At 38.6% G+C, this 23497-nt stretch overlaps 1 protein-coding gene across 3 annotated transcripts; it reads right to left on the bottom strand.

Moving 5' to 3' along the window:
* Positions 1 to 368: 368 nt before the first annotated feature.
* rad18 (RAD18 E3 ubiquitin protein ligase) lies at positions 369 to 18538 on the bottom strand. Of its 3 annotated transcripts, XM_040203999.2 has the most exons (13): positions 18345 to 18538; positions 17240 to 17318; positions 16635 to 16696; positions 16360 to 16430; positions 13038 to 13468; positions 12549 to 12648; positions 11861 to 12048; positions 8133 to 8203; positions 7306 to 7366; positions 5002 to 5133; positions 4720 to 4846; positions 3803 to 3847; positions 369 to 1841 (listed from the first exon to the last, which is right to left on the bottom strand). In XM_040203999.2, the coding sequence occupies exons 1-13, from the start codon at positions 18393 to 18395 to the stop codon at positions 1742 to 1744; spliced, it is 1518 nt and encodes a 505-aa protein (XP_040059933.1). In that variant the 5' UTR covers positions 18396 to 18538; the 3' UTR covers positions 369 to 1741. The 3 variants fall into 3 exon arrangements, with proteins under 3 accessions (XP_040059933.1, XP_077948195.1, XP_077948196.1); XM_078092069.1 differs by lacking the exon at positions 7306 to 7366 and having other exon boundaries at positions 5002 to 5092; positions 18345 to 18520; XM_078092070.1 differs by lacking the exons at positions 369 to 1841; positions 3803 to 3847 and adding an exon at positions 4132 to 4262.
* Positions 18539 to 23497: the final 4959 nt, after the last annotated feature.

The following is a 23497-nucleotide window of genomic DNA, read 5'->3' as shown; positions in this document are numbered from 1 at the left end:
TAGAGCCTATGAACAAATGGAACTCTGGACAGCCAACCCTCTTTACCTATTAGTGTGGGCGCGCCCCCCACCCTCCCTCCCCCCTCAAGCCTGCCTCTGGCTAATTCCTGGATCAATAGAAATGAATCACCATTGGGAATTGTTTAAGAGGGACAAAAAGACTTCAACCACAAAAGGGCTGTTAACATTGCTGCTACTTCACCTTTGAGGCTCCACCTAATGGCGCCTGTGGTCAGCGGCGGAGTAATTCATACAGACGACTTGGTCCTGAGGGTGTACGTAGATGATCTACGCTGATCTCTCACCATGACGATAACATTTGATATCTTCTCTCAGGCGGTTTGGACCGTAAAAAAGACGGGCTGACACGGTTGTTCACAGCATTTAATCTTAATCTTTGTCGAAACCAGGTTTAACTTATGAATGATGAGATTTAAATAGTTTTACCTCACTCTGGACGGTACATATCCGCTTCAACGTTAGCACCCGCACAGAGAAATAAGGCAACTGGTTTCTATGCGAGAGGGAGCCGACCCTGAGGCTTGGTATCGTTTCCTGCTTCACTGCATCCCAAATCAGGGCGGGAATCAGAGGTACTTACACCTCATGTGGTTCCACAGCATCAGTGTATAGGACATCATTAAGGATACAATCAGGGGAATTAACATGCATGCCAATTTGTTATGAATACAGAAATGGCTGTCGATTCGTCTGAGGGGAAAGACAAACAGAGACGACGAGACGAGCCTTGCTGGGGACTGAAGGCGAGATTTGTGTTCGATCAAGGTCTGCTCCCAAATGTGTTCCTGCTCACTCTCCCACACACACAAACAACAACACCTGCTACCACCTACTAAGTGTTTACACTCGGGCAGCATTGACCTGGGGTGTCCACAATAACAAGCTTTCTTGAATTAAATCAAACCGTGGTACTTTTCTTGCAAAGAAATCAAATCAATCAGCTACAGATTTGTTTGGATGGAACAAAAAAAAACAATTGTAAATAACAGGAAAGACCTGTGACTAAGTTCCTTATCGGCGCTGCCCAAACTATTTGAGGGACAATGTGAATATCACCTACAGCTTCACATGATCATGTTGGGAATGATTTATGCTGCTAATTCAATAGATGTTCGACCACAAGCACAAAGTTTAGCTTTGCACATAGTGAACATGGTACTAAGGTCGCTCATGTAACCCAAAAAAATGTTCAAATGCCATAACAGGTTTATTTAAATTTAAACAGAGTATTGCATTGGACCATATATCATGATATAAAATGCGAAAAATAAAGTTAAAAAAAAACAAATAATTGTAGAAATGCAAAACAAACAATATGTGGTTTTATATTAAATAGAATAATATGAATTCGCTGGAATGCTGGATAGAAGTACATGTTGTGATAATGTTTGCTTAGGTCTATAAACAAAAAGTAAAAATGCATCTAATTGGTATACAAAAAAACTAAACTGACGACGGACTGTTAGAATAGAGTAACCTTGAGTGCCCGATGAAATGTCTGAGTGCACAATTGCTCATGGAAGACCACAAAGTATGTTTAAATACTGACTATTTTGATCATGACACATGATGAAAAGTCCAACTTCAGAAAAATGAAATGCTGGACAGGAATGTGCATAAAGATCGCCTCTTGTTAGGCTTGAACTTGAACAGTTTATTGGTATTGATTGGCAGGTGAGAGATCATTTTCGCTCTCTGCCTCCCCCTCCTCCACCAATCCTTACGTCTTGCGCCGTCGTTTCCCACTGACGAGTGATGAAGCAGCGTCGTCTCCTCTCATGCTGGAGGTCCGCTTTTGGACTGAGGTCCTCTCTGTGTCTCTATGAAAGATCAATTGTGAATGGAGGATATTAGAAATGTGCACATCATGTTAAGGTAATTAAGGTGTCATCATTGGTTAATTGCTCCCATACATTTATACACTTACAATGAAGTGTATAAATGTAGCCATGTATGGAGTACATTAGCATGTAGACGGCTATTATCTGACAGGAACAGAGGGAGCTGAACAGCCTGAGTGCGTTGACACTTGATTATCATGCTGCTGAAGTGATAGAAAATGTATTTAGGCTCCATCGCAATCAACAGGCTGCCCGACACCCCGCCAGCAAATGCATTACAATTGGCTGGTCAAACCAGGAGAAAAATCTTTTACTTAAAACATTCTGTGTCCCAAAAAAAAGGAAAAAAGCTTGCAGCAGTGACAGAAAAAAAAACAGTTCCATTTTGAGAACGTATTCTTATTCTTAGACTTAGCCCAAAAGCATGTCATATCCGATACGATAGGTGCCGCTGTTTTCATTACAACTAGTTGTGATACAGCCATTTCCGCTTGACCGCTTCACCACTACCAACAACAACAACATCAACATTACGAGAAAGATGGCGAACGGAGAGCAAGGTGAAGCTACATCCCTCTACTATTTGTGCATGATGTTAATAGAAGTAAAGCGAATGCGGATGGCGCTATTGGCTGATTTGATAACGGAGAGAAGACGCCGTCGGGATCTCAAGCATGCGCAAAGACGCAAAGTCCAGTTCCTTATCCGATTCACCGTCACATGCGGCAATAGTCGAACTATCAACTGGATCGGATCGAGTTATCCGGGGGTGTTAGTCGGATCGTAGTCGGACCGCACATAGTCGGACAAAGGTGTTTACATGAAACGGATAATTCGATTTCAGTCCGACTAAGCCAGTTATTCGAATCCATGTAACCACGCTGACTGCTGGTGTAGCAGTATCATATAAGGAAAAGGGTTGCAAAGGGGGATAACATTGGAAATGGATTCTTCCAGGTCATTCAGAACGAAAGGAAGAGCAGAGCTTTGCTTATCCGCAAGAAACACAAGCCGACATCAAGCTCTGATTTATGTGCTTCTGTTGTTTTGTCACAGCAAAGCTTTTCACATGACAAATGTTTTTGAAACACTTTTTCCTCGAGTGTTTACTCATCATACGGCACCGGCAATGACAACATTTCATTTAGACTGTAATGTGCAATGGAATAATGTGATATTTTAGGCATGAATGAATTAGGCATTCATTGACAAATGTATCATATAATACAATGAAAACTCTTGCTTGCATGTAGTTTGCACGTGTGTGTGACTATTTATATATTTATTCTGAGTTCTGTTGTTCCGCATTCAAAAAAATTAGAACACACCAGAGGAGCAGAGGATCAACTGGGAATGCTGAAAGCACATTATAATCATTTACATTAGTTTGTTATGTGTACTTGTCCCAACAATGACACAAGTTAGTTTAATAGCAGAAGAAGACGCTACCAGCAAAAAGGACGAGGCGACGCATTTTTGCACAGACATCATGGAACCGGAATGCTGGCCGGTGTTTGTGAGCCCACACACATCTTAAACGCTGCATATCATCAAACTAATTTGAACATTAGACAAAGACAGCCTGAGTAAATAGGAAATGAACTGTGAAGGCTGAGTTCCATTTCACCAACCACACTCGGGCCTGATTGCCGGACTTGTTGAATCAAGAAATCCCTGAAATAGAAGCTGTCCGAGCTACCTGAGGACCTTTATGAAACGGTGTCTGCTCTATGGTGATCTGGTGTGTATACATTCCACTTGATTCTGTATCGCTGTGTACAGCCGGTTGTCCCCGGTGAGAAATTCCTCACTCACCATTGCATCTTCTATGAAAAGGTGGGATTTGATTTCTTGAAGGACATTGTCTTGCACGTTCTTGATCTATGTCGCTATCGTCGCATTACCTCGAAAACAGAAGAAGCCAAAGCAGAATGACTTACTCGGGGTGTCGGGTCGGCTCCGGACCAAAGATGTCAGAAATAGAACTGCAATGGAAAAGGGAGTGAAACGAAGACAAGAAGGAATACGTCACTGACAAAGTTTTACTTATATTGGTATTCGCTGTTTCAATAAAAATGAGAGTGCATTTGCCTGCTCCCAAGTAACAGCCCTAAACGAGAGTTCTTTCTAAAATACTGTGATGCTCAGAAAAAAAGAAATGGTGCAGAAACTCCTGTTTTGCAGAGGTGTTTTCATTCTAGCACCCTTCGGGTAGACCAAGATTAACTTTGCGGAAGTCTGAATTGTCGCGGAAATTACTTTCTAGACAAGAACTCATGAAACTGCCTTTGCATTCATTAATCATTACTGTGATTGGATGTTAAGCATTTTGCTTTTAATGCGATTACTAATTTAACTCCTTTGGATTTTTACCTTTTTTATACGCTTTGATAACCTTTCCTGCTCCAAGAAAGTGAATACCGGAGACACATAGAAAAGATGAGACTGTGTGTGAGGAAATGTCAGATGTAACATTTTTCATCAAAAAATAGACCAAGAGTGCATCTCAGAAAGAGCGTCCACTAGTAAAACAACGCAATATATAACCGCGGACGACGGTTATGACCAAAGAAAACCTCTGTCATTTTTGCTCTTTGAACATTCCCTAAATTCACACTTCACATTAGACGGATTAGATGTATGATCTGAGAGAGTTACAAGACGAAGCAGTGCTTTTTTCCAAATCCAAAGGTGTTAAAAGTTCAAAACTATTCTTTATCAGTGTCACCATGAAATTACACTTGTACTCAAATTGTAGAAAGGTGGTCAAACATTTTTTTGGCCACCTCGACAAAGATTTCACTGATTTATAGCATGAAAAAAGAAGCTCGGAGCTCCTGGATTATCGAGTGCTCACCTGCTGATGGACACGTCACTGTAGGTGGGGCTAGACGACAATTCGATCCTCCTTTCAGATGGCTCAGTGTCAGATTCTACGCCTTCCACCTTCATCTCTGAGCAGCTTTTTGATTCTGCAGCTTGACCTAGAAGGAAAGAATATATATATATATATATATATATATATATATATATATATATATATGGATTCGTCAGGAGAAATGCCGAAGGGTACTGAAAATAAAAACATCTCCAGCTGCTAGAGTACATTTCATTCCTTGATAGAATGGAGCTGCAGTACCTGCAGAGTGCGTTTCTTGTTCATCTTCTTCTTTCACAATGACTTTCTGTTTGGTACGAGTCTGTCTGCTGGTTTCCAGGCGACACCGTACCTGGGAAATCAGGCGGGAAAAGTCACTGCTGTGCTGCTTCCCTGCAGGGGAAATAAGACATATTGTCAAATAGTTTTAAATAAAAAGGATATTATTTCTAAACATTCAGCAGAATCAGCACGTGGTCAATGTTCCTATTGAAACAAAACATATATGTTTGTTTATGGTCAGGGATACAAAGATAAAACAATGTAAAGGAATGACTACCCACGAAAAGGCTGCTGCAGAACATGTTTTGAGGAAATTTACCAAGAATTACAGTATACAATAAATGTAAACTTAAATTTCTTTGTTTAGAAAACAACATCTGTAACACAGATCAGCCTCATATTTTGACTTGAAAGATTGAATATATTTGGGGGGGTTTTCACATGCTCCTGCATCTGAAGCACAACACCACTGATGCAAGACACGAAATGTCTGCGGCAACTCCGGTGTGGAGTTCCTCCCAAAGTACTACAAATAACACTAGTGGGATCTTCACACGGAAAAAGGCTCCTTTGTTTGTTTGTTTACATCCTTGAAAGGATGAGATAATATTTTGTGGGTTACAAATGATTTCATAATGTTTCATATTTCACAGAAATGAAGGGATGCAGCGTCGCTAGTACAGCAGGCTTTACAATGGACTCCATCAGGCGCTGAAAACACCATTCACCCTTCTGTCTGCTCTATCACCATTCACTATGCTGGCAGAGTGAGTCATCCACATCCGCCTTTGATAAATCAAGAGGTTATCACAGCAAAGCAGCTATTTATAGAACATACCTATTGTGAGTCACACGCTTTTTGCAACCAATTTTAAGTTCAGCATTGCAGAGTTATTTCCAACAAGCTCTTTATCTGGTTCCACCATGACAACACCACTTTGGTAAATGTTAATTAATGTTGCCGTTTTTGCTTGACTTGAATCCTGGAATATAAAAACACAGCCCTGGTGGACAGTGTGCTTCTGTGCCTGTATGTCATGTGAGTAATTATCCACATAATTAGCTCATCGTAGCGAATGGAACAACAAAATCTGAGATGGACCCTTCAATAGGTGAGTATCCACATGGTAATAAAAAGGTTTCTGAAAGATTTTCACTCAGGAAAGATTCTCGTACATTTAATATTTCTATTGCCCCGCTCGCTGCTGAATTACTCACAGGAGACGAGTGTCGTGAAGGGTTTATGGGCAGAGCAAGTAATGGATGGCTTCTAGAAACAATAAAGTTGGATGTCACTGCTGGGCAATACATTGAATATGCAAAACCATAAAGATGTGTTGGAGACAAAGTATGCAAAAAAACGTTGCTTTGGGAATCGTTATCATAAGCGGTCATTGACATGCACAAAGTATATCTCATCTTTAAGCAGATTCAGAGTCTTCAGTTTCTAACCCAAAACATTGAGAACCTTGTGTCCTGCATTGTAGGGATGTGCCCAACATTGTGATCTTTTACAAAGCTTCTGTGGAATTCTCATTTATGATTTACCATTTACTGTGTTCAATCATTTTGGACTTTACAACAACCCTTTACAAAATTGGGTTACTAGAAATGTTTGGATCACAAAAGTTGGAATAACTATTGATATTACTGAAGCCTTTACCTGCAACTGTAAAGAAATGCCATGCATGCAAAAGACATGCAAATATAGAAAAGGAGAAGCTGTGCAGCATTTAGATGCCGGTTTGGAAATCATAATAATGAATGAAACGTAAAGGCAGGTGAGGAGGCATTTTAAAGCAGGTGTGGAGTACCCAACATCAATTAAGGAAGTATCATGAAGTAAAATAAGTAGTATAGTACACTGGCAATATATAAAGAGGGGAAATTATGCAGTGTTGCAATTTGACCGACAGCACAAAGAATTTTGGATACGGTAATACATTATTTTGTAGTTTGAGTGGTTTACACCAGGTCTATGGAGTTTTGTCAGCTATTAATCCACTGTTGATAATATATTGCACTTGATGATGTATTTTTTACAACCATTTGAAAATGCGTGCAATACTAGTGGTCAGATTACTTTACTTTCTGCAAGGAAAATGAATTGTTCTGACTTGTGTCTTGCATGCATATTTTAGAATTGATATGCATATTTTAACAGAGAATGTAAAATCACAAAAAGCCATTTAATCAGTGGAACTTTTTTTTTAAACGGATTTCTAGATGTCAACTCGGTGAGCCGAGCCCCTGAGGTGATTCATAGTGAAAATAATGACTTACTGTAATTTGAATGCATCTCATCAATCTCCTTCTCGGACTGATTCTTCACAAAAACCATGACCTTTGAATTGATCAAAAACATACATTGGCATTAACCATCAATGAAAAACAAATGACAACATTTGTGAAGGAATTACCCGACTGCTTGGTTTAAATGATCAAAGCTTTGACATTTAAATCAACACGCAGTGAGTGCAATGCATACCTCCCACCATGTCAAAATAGGGACGAGCCCTCATGAAAACATAATTTCCCAGCGGTTAGAAAGATATATATATATATATATATATATATATAAAAAAAAACATAACTGCTCAAGGTACATTTTTTAAGAGGAAAAGGGATTATGAGACCCAAACACACTGAAAGTATCTGAGGTGGACACAGTCACCTAAGCTGTTATGTAAGTATTGTAGATATTTAAAAAACATATACATATATAATTATTAAAACTACCACTACCGTCACCTTTTCAAGTTCAAATGAAAAACAACGCTGGCACTTGGTTACATGGTCGCTAGCAGCACGATATTTCTGTTTGTGACCTGCCGGCTGGTTTGTGAGCTCTCTGCAGGGCAAACATGGTTTATGAGGTAAGTGCAGCTTAACTCTGCAACATCCCTGTACAAGAGTTTTGGTATTCCCTAGAATTTCAACTAGAGTCTAGATTACTGCCACTTCTGTGGTGTTGGCATTTGCATTCTGAAACCAGAGGAAGAAACAGGAGCATCAATTTATGGGCATGAAATGTGAAGCTACATTCATCACTTTCAGTGCATTTGGTGCTGTACAATTCATGTATATTCCATCAAGTTTTTAATACACACAGGTTTGGCTTTCCCTTGCAGTTGATTCTTAATCTTCTCATTGGCCTCCAACTCTTTGGCAATATCTTCAGCTGTTGACAGAGGGGAAAAAATACTTTATTTTATTAATTTTTGTGAATTCTTCCAACAAACACTAAGGCTTTTGACCCCCCGGGTCACTGTTTAAAATTGAGGTAAATCCAGAGGAAGCCAATAAAAAAAAATAAAAAAAAACTGTTGTACCAAATGTGCACAACAATCACACATGTTCTGGTTTCATGAAAAATATAAATTAGAAAAGAATTGTGTGTTTCCTCGTCAACAAGTCAAGATGCCTTTTATCATATAATTGTGCAGCTCTTGAGGACTTGTTATGGTAAAAACTTTGTGGATGACGTTCCACGGGCAGAAAGAAAGGGCAGCCCACACCGGTTCATTCGTAATTATTGTGGGTGACTTTAACATTCATGTGGATGTCGACAACGACAGCCTTAGTACTGCATTCCTTTCATTGTTAGATTCAATTGGTTTCTGTCAGTGTGTAAATAAACCAACTCACTGTTTTAACCACACTCTGGACTTGGTTCTTGTGTATGGGATTGGGATTGAACATTTAACAATTTTTCCACAGAACCCTCTCCTGTCGGACCATTGTCTGATAACCTTTGAATTTCTACTATCAGAACCACCTCCTCCTGCCAAAGGTTTCTACAGTCGACGCTTATCGGATACCGCTGTAGCCTCATTTAAAGAAGCCATTCCTTCTGCTCTAAGTTCAGTGCCCTGCCTCAAGATACAAGAAGACTCCTGTTAGAACTTCACTCCGTCCCAGATCGATAATTTTGTCGATACTGCTACAGGCTCTTTGAGAGTGGCGCTGGACGCTATTGCTCCTCTGGAAAGAAGAATAGCAACAAGAAGGAAGTCTGCTCCGTGGTATAACCCTCAAACACGGAACCTAAGGCAAACTGCGCGGAAACTTGAACAATTATGGCGTTCCACCAAATCAGAAGGATCTAGGCTAGTTTGGCAAGACAGCCTTAAAACATATAAGAAGGCTCTCCGTAACCCAAGAGCATCTTATTACTCATCATTAATAGAGAAAAATAAAAACAACTCCAGGTTTCTCTTCAGCACTGTAGCCAGACTGACAGAGAGTCACACCTCTGTTGAGCCGTGTATTCCTTTGGACCTCACTAGTAACGACTTCATGAACTTCTTCAACGATAAGATTCTGACTATCAAAGAGAAAATTGATGGTCTCCTGCCTTCAACCAGTGCCGACCTGTCCTCCGATGTAGGAACCTTGGATGCAGCAGTGGGCCCTGATGCCTGTTTGGATGCCTTCTCTTCCATCAACCTTGATCAACTGACTTCTTTATTTTTAAAGTTTAAATCTTCTACTTGTCTATTGGATCCGATTCCGACCAAGCTGCTTAAGGAAGTTTTTCCTTTAGTTAGCACATCCTTATTAGATATTATGAATCTGTCTTTGTTGACAGGACATGTACCACAGTCCTTCAAGGTAGCTGTAATTAAACCTCTTTTTAAGAAACCTACTCTTGCTCCAGAGGTGTTGTCTAACTACAGACCTATCTCTAATCTTCCCTTCCTCTCTAAGATCCTTGAGAAATCAGTCGCAAATCAATTATGTGACTTTCTACAAAACAATGCTTTGTTCGAGGATTTCCAGTCAGGATTTCGAGCGCATCACAGTACAGAAACAGCACCGGTGAAAATTACAAATGATCTTCTACTTGCATCGGACCAAGGACTCATCTCTTTTCTTGTCTTGCTGGACCTCAGTGCCGCATTTGATAACATAGACCATTGTATCCTGTTGCAGAGACTAGAACATTTAATTGGTATCAAAGGAACTGCACTCAGCTGGTTTAAATCCTACTTATCGGATCGATCCCAGTTTGTGCTTGTAAACGGTGAATCCTCAAAGACCACCAATGTTGGTCACGGAGTCCCACAAGGTTCTGTACTTGGACTGATTTTATTTACCCTCTATATGCTTCCTTTGGCCGATCTTATCAGAAAACACCGCATAAACTTCCATTGTTATGCAGACGATACTCAACTGTATCTGTCGATCAAGCCAGAAGAGACGGACCAGCTAGTTAGACTTCAAGAATGTCTTGGAGACATCAAAACTTGGATGACCGGCAACTTCCTGATGCTAAACTCAGAAAAAACAGAAGTTATCCTGATAGGCCCAGAGCGCCTTCGAAGCCAGCTGTCACGTGATACAGTTTATATGGATGGAATTGCTCTGGTACCCAGCAGCACCATCAGGAATCTGGGAGTTCTCTTCGACCAGGATATGACCTTCAACTCGCATATAAAGAAGACTTCAAGGACTGCCTATTTTCATTTACGTAACATATCAAAAATCAGGAACTTCCTGTCTCAGAGTGATGCAGAAAAATGAGTTCATGTGTTTGTCACTTCCAGACTGGACTACTGTAATTCTTTGTTATCGGGCTGCTCTTGTAAATCTCTTAAGCCTCTCCAGTTGATTCAGAATGCTGCAGCACTAAGAACTAATATGTTAACTTCTCTGCACTGGCTCCCTGTTAAATCAAGAATAGATTTTAAGGTACTTCTCCTCACCTACAAGGCACTTGCTGGTGAGGCACCGTCGTATCTTAAAAAGAGCTTGTAACACCTTATTGCCCTACAAGGCAGCTGCGCTCCATAGATGCTGGGTTACTTGTTGTTCCTATGGCTTTAAAAAGTAGGCTGGGGGCCAGAGCCTTCAGTTATCAAGCTCCTTTTTTGTGGAACCAGGTTCCACTTTCAGTCCGGGGGGCAGATTCGGTCAGCTCTTATAAAGTAAAACTTAAAACTTTCCTCTTTGATTCTGCCTATAGTTAAGGCTGGCTCAGGTTAGCCCGGACCAGCCCTTAGTTAAGCTGCTATAGGCTTAGACTGCCGGGGGACTTCTTAGGCCACACCGAGCTCCTCTCTCACGCTCTCGTTCTACCATAATTCACGTTTTATTAATGCACATGACTAATTCAGCTTCTTTCAGGGAGTTTTTTTTGTGCTTTCTTCCCTAGCAGGTCTCCGTAGATCGTAGTTCCTTCTGGACCCTGGTCCTGACACCTGCCGTGGCCCTGCTGACGCCTGCTGCTGCCATCATCATCATCATTATTATTTTAGATATTAATCATATTACTGTACTCGTAAACCAACATTACCCTCTCCTAAAGTCTCTGTGCTCTCCCTCCCCACAGGCTTCTGTGGATGGTGGTTCTATGTGATGGTGGTTGCCCCTGCAGTGGTCCTGCTGTGCGCCTGGCTTACTACTCACAATTACTTGAATCATTTCTGTCATAGGAATTGCATGTATTATACATTGTTCATTCTGTACACATGGCATCCATTGTAGTCTGTCCATCCCGGGAGTGGGATCCCTCCTCTGACGTTCTCCCTAAGGTTTCTTCCCTTTTTTCATTTTTTGGGGAGTTTTTCCAATGGTGGGTTTCGGGACAGAGGATGTTGTATGTGTACAGACTGTAAAGCCCTCTGAGGCAAATTTGTAATTTGCGATTTTGGGCTATATAAAATAAAATGAATTAAATTGAATTGAATTCATTCATTACTACGGCCTTTTCACATTCATTATAACATCTTTTTACACTTAATGTGTTTGGAAACAAAATCCAGATTTCATTGGACGTTACCTAGACCTCAACTAGAGCATCCCCCTCATGGAGTAATGGACTGAGTCCCCTCACCTGATTTGGGGTTCAGGGAATCACACTGGGCATTGTAGATTTGGACAAACTCCTGGTGTCTTTTGATCAGCTGGTCTCGGGAGCCCTGCGTTGAGAGATGGCAATCCTTCAGCCTCCTTTTCAGCTCTAGCGTTGAAAGCAGGTTGTACACCAGCTTTGTCATGGGACGCCTCGCGGTGCCAGGGGAGCTGCAACAGAGATGTAGAACAGCATATTTCAGCAATCACTTTGGCGGGAGGGGGGGGGGGGGGGGTCTGGGCTTTGCTGTAATAAACGCTATAAAGGCTAAATATATGGTTAGAATATTAAGAACTCATTATGACATTACGATCTAAAAATGACCCAAAAAGGAATCAGAATTGTGAGACGATCAGTCTCAAATGAAGTCACGGAACTGGGCTTCAGCAAGATGAGTAGTTAGTAGTTTCAGTTATTCTGCCATTTTAAGCAAACAAAATCAAATTAAAACATAGGTAAAATATTACTACAAAAGGTATTTAAGTTTAAACAAACAATGCAGTAGTAATTCCATTCAGTGCAAACCTATACACTCATCATTCTAGTCTTTTGAAAAGCTATAAAGTGTCTTTTAATTTGACTTAACATCCCACTTGTCCTTCAGAGCACTAGTTAGGCCAACAGCAGCAGAGAGCTTCGATTCAAGTCATTAGTGAAGTTGTTCTTTTACCTCCTCAAGCTCTCCTTCTTCTCCCCTCTGGTAAGACAAGTGTCCAGATGTTTGTTGATAAACTGCTGTGAAACACTGACGGAACAGACAGGGCACTCCACTGCAAAGGGGAAATGCACAAGATATTATTTGCTGCTTACTTGACAACAATAAACTGTTGTGGTCAAGAGAAAGATAAATAACAAAATGTTCACTGACTACTGTAAAAAGTAAAAACTAGTAATATTAAAATGTCCTTGAATGAACAGGAACTATTTAAAGCAGTTTCCCGGTCACAAAAAAAAGAAAAGAAAGGTGGCTTACAGTTCAGTGTTGTGGACGTTAAAATAATAAAATCACGGGGCTGATTGGATCTTCATCAACAGGTCCACATCTGCAGTTCTTAACTATCCGATTAGGAGGAGATTACACCACCTTGACCCAACGTCAGCCGAGAGCTGCAGCTCAGAGTGATTCAGTGATATTAGCCTACAGGTAGACAAGCTTCACCTTTGATCACTGGCTTCACGTCGCTTGATGGTAATGAGGAATGCGCCGTCTCAATCTTGGTGGTCAAACCATGCGAGACTCCAGCTTCCTGTTTGACCGACATCAAACCCTGGATAGATGCCTCCTCAGCATCCATCGGCTCTTCCTTCACAACCACTGAAGGTTGATCCGTTGCTGAATGTAGGTCAGCGTCATTTGCATTGTGGGTGCATGCAGTCTGTATTTTTGTCCGCTCAGCACACTGAGCAACAGAACCATCTCGCTGGGTTTCTTTAGTGGGAGATGTTTTAGGCCGCTTTTGGAAAAAGTGACTCAAAACAGAGCTGTTGCCCTTCTGGCCCCGGCCTCTGTAAGCTTTACCGTTGACAGCTGGAGCTGGGGTCCTGGGCGACATCGGAGGAGAATCAAAATTTGCTTTTGACAACTGCTCCCTAAAAGAAGAATGGCGAAAGGGCATGTTGATAAAAAAAACATATCTGTTGCATTAACAAAAAGAAGTCCACTTATATACACACACATACATATTTTATGTAGTGTAAAGGACTTGTTCTCTTTAAAATTAAACATTTTACCCCTATAAAAGGTAAAAGAGTAAATAAATACTGCAGACGGCAAACTGGACTAGCTCAATTATCTCGCTGCTTCTCTTCAGAGCGAGAAAAAGTAGACACTTTTGGCTTGGAAATGTGGAAAGCAAACAAATTTCGACTGGGCCATTACTTGGCAATAAAACGGAACCAATGAGGTGTGTAATGTCCCGCTTTCCATATCCAGAACTAATTTGTGCTTGCTGTCCCCATTAGAGCAGGTGCGCACATTCGCCAAAGCAGCTTTGCACCAAAGTCATATGGAAACACCTCTTTCTCCCTGCAAAGATCTGGAGGAAATAGGCTCGAGTCACTTGTATCACCTGCAGCTATATTACGTTTTGCTGTATTGCAGAAAATGTTTTGGAGCATATTTATAGAAGGTAAACAAAAAGAACAAAACAAGTATGAAAAGTACATAAATGCCTTTTCATTACAATTTGAGTTTCAGTTGTATGTACTCCTCATGATAACTGCTGTAACTTTACTGACCCAACATAATTTGAATATTCAAAATCTACTATAATCCCTTTACATTAGCGCCATTAGTTGTAACTGTTTCTGCCTCATTTGAGCATACAGGTTTTTTACATCACTTTAGTGTGTCAGATGGTTCTAACTGCTTTTGAACCTCAGCAGTTTTCAGTTTGTTGCCATGAGGAAACACCTGCCAGATGAGCTATTTTACAGATCCAGTAAAAAATAAGTAGATTTTGTAAATAAAATCACTAACATCCATTACGCAATAGTTAAGTAGTTCAAAGTTGCTTTTTGTCAAGCAGTAAATAAAAACAAATGTGTCTCTTTATCATTTTCAGCAAATCAATACCCTCTACTTAATTTAGGCACTTAATTGATCGTAAATTGGACTATTACATTGATCTCTACAACATAAAGAACAATCTTTTACAATTAGAACCGCGTGGTAAGTGCAAAGATAGCAGCCTACTTTGACAGTTTAGATCTTAGCTGTTAAACAGTTTGTTGAGCCCTACTCCAAATTACAATTTCACAAAATCACTTTTTTTTAATTTCTCACACAACACAAGGTCTCAATAAGAACCCTAAAAAGAAATTTACACAAACAGTATGTTAATGACAATAAATGTAGAGAATGAAGTCAAACAAAAAGAGCTGTATACTGCAGCTGTTCAGAAGGATGAAAACACTGGCCCATTATGAAGGAAAAACTGCTACGTTCCAGGAAACAACATGTACTGTAAGGCAATTGTGCTTTTGCTAATTTAAAAAAATGAAAAATAAGTTCCTGACTCATTAAATGAGTTCATTGAGGGACAGCAGAGACTACAAGGTAGCCGGTTACCGTGATAACATTCAGTAGACGTGTGCAACTGCAATAAGCGCTGTGGTCGGCTGTAGAATAAGACCTCTAGTTTAATTGCCATATAGCAGCAACGTTCTAAGACAAAGCCAAAGACTCCCATTTTTCAGAGGGTCATTGGTACACAACAGGAAATTAAAAACCGGGCGAAAAACCAGCTGCGTAAGCCACTCATTCATAAGAGCGATGACAATCGGAAGGTCTACAGTTCAAAGAAAGACCTTTCAGTGATAACATTGAGATGATAGATGGAAAAGAGGAACTTACTGATAAATAACAGCACTCAAGAGATTATATTGCGGTGAGCCTGTACTTCACCAAAGGTACAATTCTGTTTATTTTAGTTTGAGATTTTTCAGTAGGGTCTTTTTGTGGACAAGGGCTCTGATAAAAGGAAAAAAGTAGCCTATTAGTCTTATTTTCATCTCAAAGGATTCTACAAACAAAAAGGAAAAAAGGGCCACTCATACAAACAACAACTTCATAAACAAGACTTCCCCTTAAGAGATGCATTTTCTGGTTTTTTTGTTTTATATTTTCACTAAAAAGAGACTAAATGGACACCAAGTGAGAATTACAAAATGAGAAAGAGAGTATGACCCTAGACCAGTAGGCATGAAATAATACCAGCGGTTGGGATAAAAAATGGTGCACCCATGTGATCAAGCTGAAGGAAGTGTTTCTTTTACACTGTGATAAATGTCACTGGAGGAAAAACGAGAATTTAAAAAAAGGACCTCAGCCTTTCCTTGAGACCAGCTTTGGAAACCGCTCCCTAGGCCTACATACTGTGAAAGTGCAATATAAGGAGGACCCTTAAAGACCTCCGCTGATGAAAACAAAATCCCCATTTGATTTACAGAAAATCCTTAAATCAGAAATAGATTATAAGAAAGCGATGACAATTGTTTCCCTAATGCTGTTAAATTGCAAACTGGTTCCCTTGTGGACATATTGCAATCTTGTTAATAACAAAGGGATCTCTCAGCACTTAATTGTTCTTGTCTTCGGTTGTTATAACAATGCCAATACAAACTGCAGGGATGCAACAAAGAACTATTGTTTGCTGTAGTTTACTGTTTAAAAAAGGAATCGGTTATATCCTTATTCTTCATTTGAGTTGGTGTGCAGACAGCCAGAAAAATACAAGTATTTAACAGGATTTAGAGGAGAAATAAGTGGCATAGCTTAGTCAGGTCACTGTTTATTGCTTGTCCTGGTACCCTGAATTCAAAACCAATACCAAAACCGGTTCTTTGTTCTATGCCGTTGCCTAGATCTTATTTTGCTATCATACCTAAGCCCTGTTAGTACTGACAGTCAGCTATTGCTGATGCAGGTTCCACATTCATTCATTCAGTTCAGATTTTTTTCCAGACATCTAATGTGTTACCTTGCAGCTTGAAAGTTCACGACCAAGTCATCCAATAAACGGTTGGTTCTTAAATCTTGTTCAGTTGCTTGCTGAAAGAAAGAGAGGCAAGTTATGAAGGATCCTGTCTTCTTTTTCTAAATAATACAATTAACTAGAGATGGCAACCTACATATATATGAGGAATGTGTATATGTGTATATATATATATATATATGTATATACACACACACACACACACACACACACACACACACACACATTTACTTATATATCTAAGTAAAGTTTATACTTACCGTATTGCAAACTGGACACTGCAACTTATAGCAAAAAAACTTTCTGATGCACAAAGAGCAAACTGTAAATGAAATGCAAACAATATGCATGTTATACATAACTTTGTCAGCCAATAGGTAGAAGATTTAGGTTTTTCAAATAAAAGTATCAAACCACATGTGGTAGGTTTTATTGGGGATCAGTTGCAACTGGACATTTGAGTGCATCCAGTCTAGTAAATAGTAAAATAATATACACCGTAAAATTCTGGTCTTTCACCCAAATGAATAAAGACAATTCAACTATTATAAACTTGCTTCAACTTAAGCAGGGAACTTAGTCTTTGGTTCCAGAGGGACAGACAGGTCAGTATGACCATTAAATTGTTATTTTGCTCCTCATAAAAATATACCTAAGATGATATAGACTATACTAACACAGAAGCCTTGCTAAAATATTCAGTTCATTTGAAGGTACCCACTCATATTCAAATGCTCAACCATGAATTAATTTCAAAAGGACCATTTTTTAAAGAATGACCTCAGCTGCATTTTTTGCTCTAAATGATTCAAGTGTAACCACAATGGCGTCCTAAATCCTAAAACCTGCTTTACATGTTACTTACAGTTGTGAGAGCATTTTGTCATCATTGAAATATTGAGAAAGTCGAAGCAAATGGGACATCGAAGCAGGGTATCAACATTCTGCAGACAAGAAAAACCACAGTGAAAACTAATAATACAGTTCAACTATTAGTTATTTGCCACCAACATATAAGAAACATGACATTTTTCAACACAAACCTTCAATAATGTGTCTGCTAGCAAAAATAAATTAAGACAATTCTCAATAGAGATATAATTGAATCAGATTTTATTTACATAATCAGAAGTTGACTTGCACAGCGTGGAGGTGTAATATTACATCATACTTAAAGTTGTGATTTCATTTTTTTGAAGATTGGGCTTAAAGTTTTGAAGGAGTTTACATCACATTCATACAGAAGAGGACTTTCACTGGAAAACCGTCCAGAGCACCACTTACTTACTAAGTCATATGATCATGTCGTCACGTGTGTATGTGGTGTGTTCACACTGAACTCACTCTCATAATACATAATATACAGCCGGAAGAAGTCAGCGTCAACTTATAAGAGCCCTTACTAGGAATGCGTTGGTCATCGTTTGTTTTGGCACGGTGACGTCACGTTAGCAACAATGCGTTTGGCCCGGTTTCGTTTTATCGATAACGTAACGTAACGTTCCTTAACATTCAATTTAAGTAATGTAATGTTAGATATTCTGAATGGGCAGTTTCACGTTGATGTTATAATAAAGTCCAATGTTGACAGCAACGTTGGTTACTTAAGGCTACTAACGTTACATGTGTAGAAATTAACGTTACTTAACGTTGGTTGCATTGATCATTAAGTTAACGTTAGCTATACTTTTCGCTAATGCTACATTAGCATCTGTTCAGTAAGTGACGTTACTTGATTCAACAGTAGTTAACATAACATAACGCAACTAGTAGATTAAGTTGTATGTTTCCGATTACACTTTAGCCTAAGTAAAAACGTCAATCGCCATCCAGTATCAATGTGGCGTTACGTTAATGTCCTGTAACGCAAGCTAATGTAACGTTAAGCTGTTTTGTTTTTCATTTAACGTTAGCTAAGAGTTATTAGCCGCCACGTTAGCTACGCGTTTGACAATAAATATATAACTTACTTTCAGACACGCAAAGCCAGGTGGGAAATTTGCTTCAATCTGTAGCGCCATGTCTGATAAACAAAAAAGCAGCTACTTTATAAAATCAAAAAAGGGTTTTGTCAATGAATAAATCAAAGTCCCGCTCTTGCTGCTCCAGGACGCCACTCGCGTCATTTGACAGCTTCCGCTGAGCTGGCGGGGCAGATTCATAAACAAAGAATAAAAGCTCTTTACATCCGGTTTGAAGGATTCTCTTTCTCCTTTTCTATGTTTAAAGAAGAACCTATATTAAAAAGTATAGTTAATCTCTATTTGAGATTTCTTTCAAATGCTTGAATAAATTGGACAACAAAAGCCTTTGTCAATTACGTTTTATTTTATACTTTATAATAAAGTTTTTGGTAGCTGAACAATAACAGTATATGAGACACTGTACTTTCTTTGACCTTTTAAGTATTTCAGCATTTCCAAAATATGTGTTGTAATTGAATGTAATTTTATCGCTCCTTTTGCATAGTTTTTCGCTGATAGTTGATAGTTGATTTTTCAAAAATATGGTGGTGGTGCTGTAAGCATGAATAACTCAATTATACGAACATTGAAGATTGTGTTTTGCCTGTTTTAATGCGTTATGGGCCTAATAAGAGACTAAATACTTTTATGATGATCACTACCCAGATTGAGTAAATGTTGAACATTCTAAATGTTTTCCCGTGTAGCTAAGTTTGCAAGACTTTTTTAACAGCATATATACGCTTCGGTTAATATTTAAGGATCCAAACCCATAAAGAACATGTAAAGATTCAAATTGTTTTGTCCATATAGAATGGAGTAAAATAGCATAAGACCAAAACACTATTTTACTAAATGTTTGTTTTCCTTTGATGTACTAAGTCAACCTCCAAGATTTAAACAATTAAATCTAAACTATGACTCCAAGGGGGGGAATTTAAGTGGGAAATGGGGATTCTGGAACCACTGACTTATTTTGCCCTCTGGAAAATATGGGAATTCTTCTGAAATCCAGCCAAATATTTCACACCAAAAGTATTTTGCTAATGGAAACATTTGCATGTAGACACAGTTTGAAAGGTTGAACAGTCAGTCAACAGGCTGTGGTTCACATAATTACATTGACTGTGGGAGCCTTTATGGCATTTTCAAACATCTGCACTGGTTGCAAACGACGGTGCTGTGCTGTCTTATCAGTGCAATACTCTTATCTATCCTCCACATGAAGCTATCTACCTAATGATGCCCTTAGCAAGTGAGTCATCCACCACTATGTTATAACACAGGTCCATCTTGGATCATAACAATGGCTGAAGCTGAGGGAGATGAGAACAGACAGATTGTTTCCAGAATTAGACAATGACATTAAACACAGCAGATAGCTTGGTACCAACGACGTAGCTGCTTTTCAATAGTTCCTTTCTGCTCAATTCTTATGTTTTTTGCTTCTACGGTACAATATTCAAAGACTTGTGCGTCACTTTAACTCAGCAGGACGCTAATGTTAATAATAACACTTTTCGCCTTTTGAATCTACAAATGCACCAGATGAAATTTGCAAACACCTTGAGTTGAGATTCAAATGTTTTGGCTTTCCAATCCTTGCTCATATGCATTTTACTTCAAGGGTATTTGTGACCTAAGTCTTCTATTCAATAAATTCAACTTTATAATATCTAAATATACATCATGTATTACACAGCTTACATGAACATTCAGCTGAGATAAGCATTCCACCATTCAATAGCAATGTCTAGGGTTAATAAACTCATGAATAACTGTGTTGAGATCATTTTAGGGGTCGTTGCATTAACCTGGAGAACCAAAAATCCTTTTAACAACAGGTACAATAATAACAGATACAATCTCAAATCCCCTATTTCACACACAAATAGCTCTAAGATGAAAGCTTGCCAGACCTGAACTTATTATTGGGGTTATTACACACATGCAAAGAGTGATTGCTAATGCAGGACCATCTACGCCTCTGGCTTTAGTACAGACATCTTTTTTCTTCAAAATCATCCCTTCAGAGTTACATAATAGCTACAAAGCCACATTTGGAATGCCACAGGAAAAACATCATAAATAACACAACAAAAAGATCACTTCAATGTGCAATCTATGTGCATTTGATTATTGTATCATCAGGATTGAATTGATCTTTTGTGTACACGTGTGCAGCATGTCATGCATTCGGTAATTGGGTAATTTAATTTAAAAAGGGAGTGTGCAACAATGAAAACAACTGTGTTGTGTTTTGGGGATTAGTTCAGTATGTGCTACCCCACTACATCCCTGCACATCAAAGACACAGTTGGAAATGTCAGGTTCAGAGGTGCTGTGATCCGTTATAACCGCGAAAGTCTGATTATTGTTCATGCTTGAGGAAGTCACGATTTAAGTTTGTTCAAACATGTACCAAATTTGGGAATTCCAAGTGGGAAATGGTCAGAAATCGTAATGTAAATGCATCAAAGTGAAATGACTGATTGGCCTAGAGTATCAAATATGAAGTATTTAATAGATATCTGTGACACTCTGACATCTGCTTGATCCACTGAGATGAGACGAAATAAAATATATGAAATAGCTTGATGTTCTCTTTGTTGCAATGTCCTCTGCCTTGAGCTGGTCCAAGGTATTTTTCGGCTTGAAGGTCTCTCGTTTGATTCATCCAACATTTATGTATTAATCCGTCCTTGGGGCTCTTTACTCATCATTGAAGGAAAGTGTGGAAAATACTGAAATCCCACAAAAATGTGATTCAAATTTCGAATTACATTATAACAACAAGCAAATTTGAAACATGAAGGATTTTTTTGAAATAGCAGTGTGCTGACTGAAGCCATGACTAGATGAAGAGACACATTAGGTCAAGGAAGGGTAGATTACGAAAAAGTAAAACTATGCTATTTTTGCTATGAAATATGAAACAACCTAAAAAATGGAATGTATCTTTGTTTATGTTGTTTTGTTCAGATTGTAAAATGTTATGATGCATCGCTCATTGTTTGTTCGTTGCGGTCGTCGAGGAGTTTTAATTAAAGAATGAAGAACTTTAATTTCACAATTAATTACTTTGACGACGCCAAGCTTGAGGCAAGGAAGGTTAAGGTTGTTATGATAGTTATGATATAAGTTATGATCATTTTGTTTGCTGTGACTCGTTCAAAGAGATTATTATGCCAAGTTTGCCCTCATTTGCGTATTGCGTTTATCATAATGGGGAATATGCCAAATAGGGTCACTGGAAAGGGCTTATGCAACTTATTTTCAAACAGGCTATAACATCTGTTCTTCATTAATGAGTCATGCCTCATTCTTTTGCATGCCAGCAGAAGTAGCAGTTTGTTTGTTTCTTTACAAGTAACCTCTCTAATTTCTAAATTCAAAGTTCACATCTTTGTATTAATTCGACTTTTTCATAAGGAAAAGCTAAAAGACTATTCTTAAACAATTTTTAAACTTTAAAAAAACTTTTTAAACTTCTAGAGCGTAAGTTCTGTAAAGATCTGTATGCCCAGTATTTTTAATTACGAAAAAGCGACAAAATCACTTTCTTAACTCTACATTTTTATCATGCAGTCATCAAATGAGGGTTCAAGATTGTTCTTAAACCCATGACTCGATAATAAAACAGTAACTGATACTGATATATCAATGTCTCTGTTTTTGTTCTTTTCTAACAGACTATGTGTATTTCTTTCCCTTATAGATCATTATTTAAGGAAATGTTAAATTAATCAGTGGGACTAGAGATGTCACAATATTGGATTCCACAACCTACACAATTATTGTAACCAAAACAATTCACTATAGCTATCATAGCTATATCTGTAGAAACTAAAACAACGATAGTAATAATAATCAGCTATCAGTCAACTTAATTCTAAATGTTGGTTATTGTGCATTAACTTTCTTCTTATAAAAAATTACACTTAAAAAATTAGTGTGGAGAGAAATGAGATGAGAGGAAACTTTAACTGTACAAAAACAACAACTACACTGGATAGTAAAAAGGCAACCAGAAAACCAAAACTCCACACATCTGCTATCAATACATGCTCATTGCCAACTGTAACATAACACTTGACAAATGTCACAGTTACTGTCAATGGTGACTTAAGAACACACCTTGGAAACTAAAATTCCTTCTACAATTTTAGTAATTTCTTTCTTATACTATACACTTCCATTGGATCTTAACTTGTTAGTAGGTGGTATCCTCTTCTAGACTGATTATTTGACATTTTCTTGTTGAACAGAGGTTTCTCAGGTAAAACAAATTAAATTCTGTTTATGCTTCGTCAGCGTGAGCTGGTGGTGAAACACTCCTCGACCAGTGAACTAGAAAGCTAATTTCAAATGGAGATGTAATCATCTAATTTATGCAAAACGTTGTTCTCTGTGAAGCCATCACCACAATGTTAGTTCCTAAGCCTTTAAAGGTAATCGATGGACAGTTTCTCCATCATGTGGCGACAGAATGAACTACAGACTGTGCTTTAGCATAGAGAATATTTTCATAGTATTTGCTGATGCCTGGTTTTAAAAATAATATTTTTTGATAAGCTCCCATTAAAACTAGAATATAGAACTGTAAACATTTTCTTCCCGCATATCATTATATACTGTATATTTGCTGTTGTTACCGCTGTTAATTGCGCTGCACTTGTCTCCCTGTTTTAGGAGGATCTATTGGCAGAAGCGGAATATCATATATTAGTATTAATTGTTTTCCCTTGGTGTATTATAACCTAAACATGAGCCATATTGTGTTTTTGTTACCTTAGAATGAGCCGTTTAGAGCAGCATAAAGATCTGTTGCCCTCCACATTAAAGCTGCCATGTTTTCCACTGTAGTCCTGAATGGAAAAAACAAATAGGAGCTCTAGGCAGCACCATTTGTGCTTATGCGCTAACGACTGCTGTGTCTAAATCTGCTCCAACATAAGGCCAATTTGAATCCTGGGTTAGGAATTTTTATGCCAAAGTACGAACAGCTAAGAATATTTAACATGAACAACAACAGAAAAAATGCTCCCATAACATTATCTGCTTATCAATTAACGTGATTGACCTTTCTTTTATAACTGGACTCCAGATTGGTATTTTGGCCCCACTAATTAAAAAATAATTCACTCAAAATATCCAGA

The sequence above is a fragment of the Gasterosteus aculeatus genome, chromosome 17 (genome assembly GCF_964276395.1).
Source record: "Gasterosteus aculeatus chromosome 17, fGasAcu3.hap1.1, whole genome shotgun sequence".
Taxonomy (NCBI): domain Eukaryota; kingdom Metazoa; phylum Chordata; class Actinopteri; order Perciformes; family Gasterosteidae; genus Gasterosteus; species Gasterosteus aculeatus.
This window is presented reverse-complemented; position numbering and strand designations above follow the sequence as displayed.

Excerpts from the sequence above, each read along its gene's own strand:
- rad18 (XM_040203999.2), bottom strand. The coding sequence starts at position 18,395 with ATGGCGCTACAGATTGAAGCAAATTTCCCACCTGGCTTTGCGTGTCTG. Across the intron at positions 17,319-18,344 it reads CTGGCTTTGCGTGTCTGAAA|AATGTTGATACCCTGCTTCG; the intron begins GTAAGTTATATA and ends TCTTGTCTGCAG. Across the intron at positions 1,842-3,802 it reads GAGCCGACCCGACACCCCGA|AGACACAGAGAGGACCTCAG; the intron begins GTAAGTCATTCT and ends GATCTTTCATAG.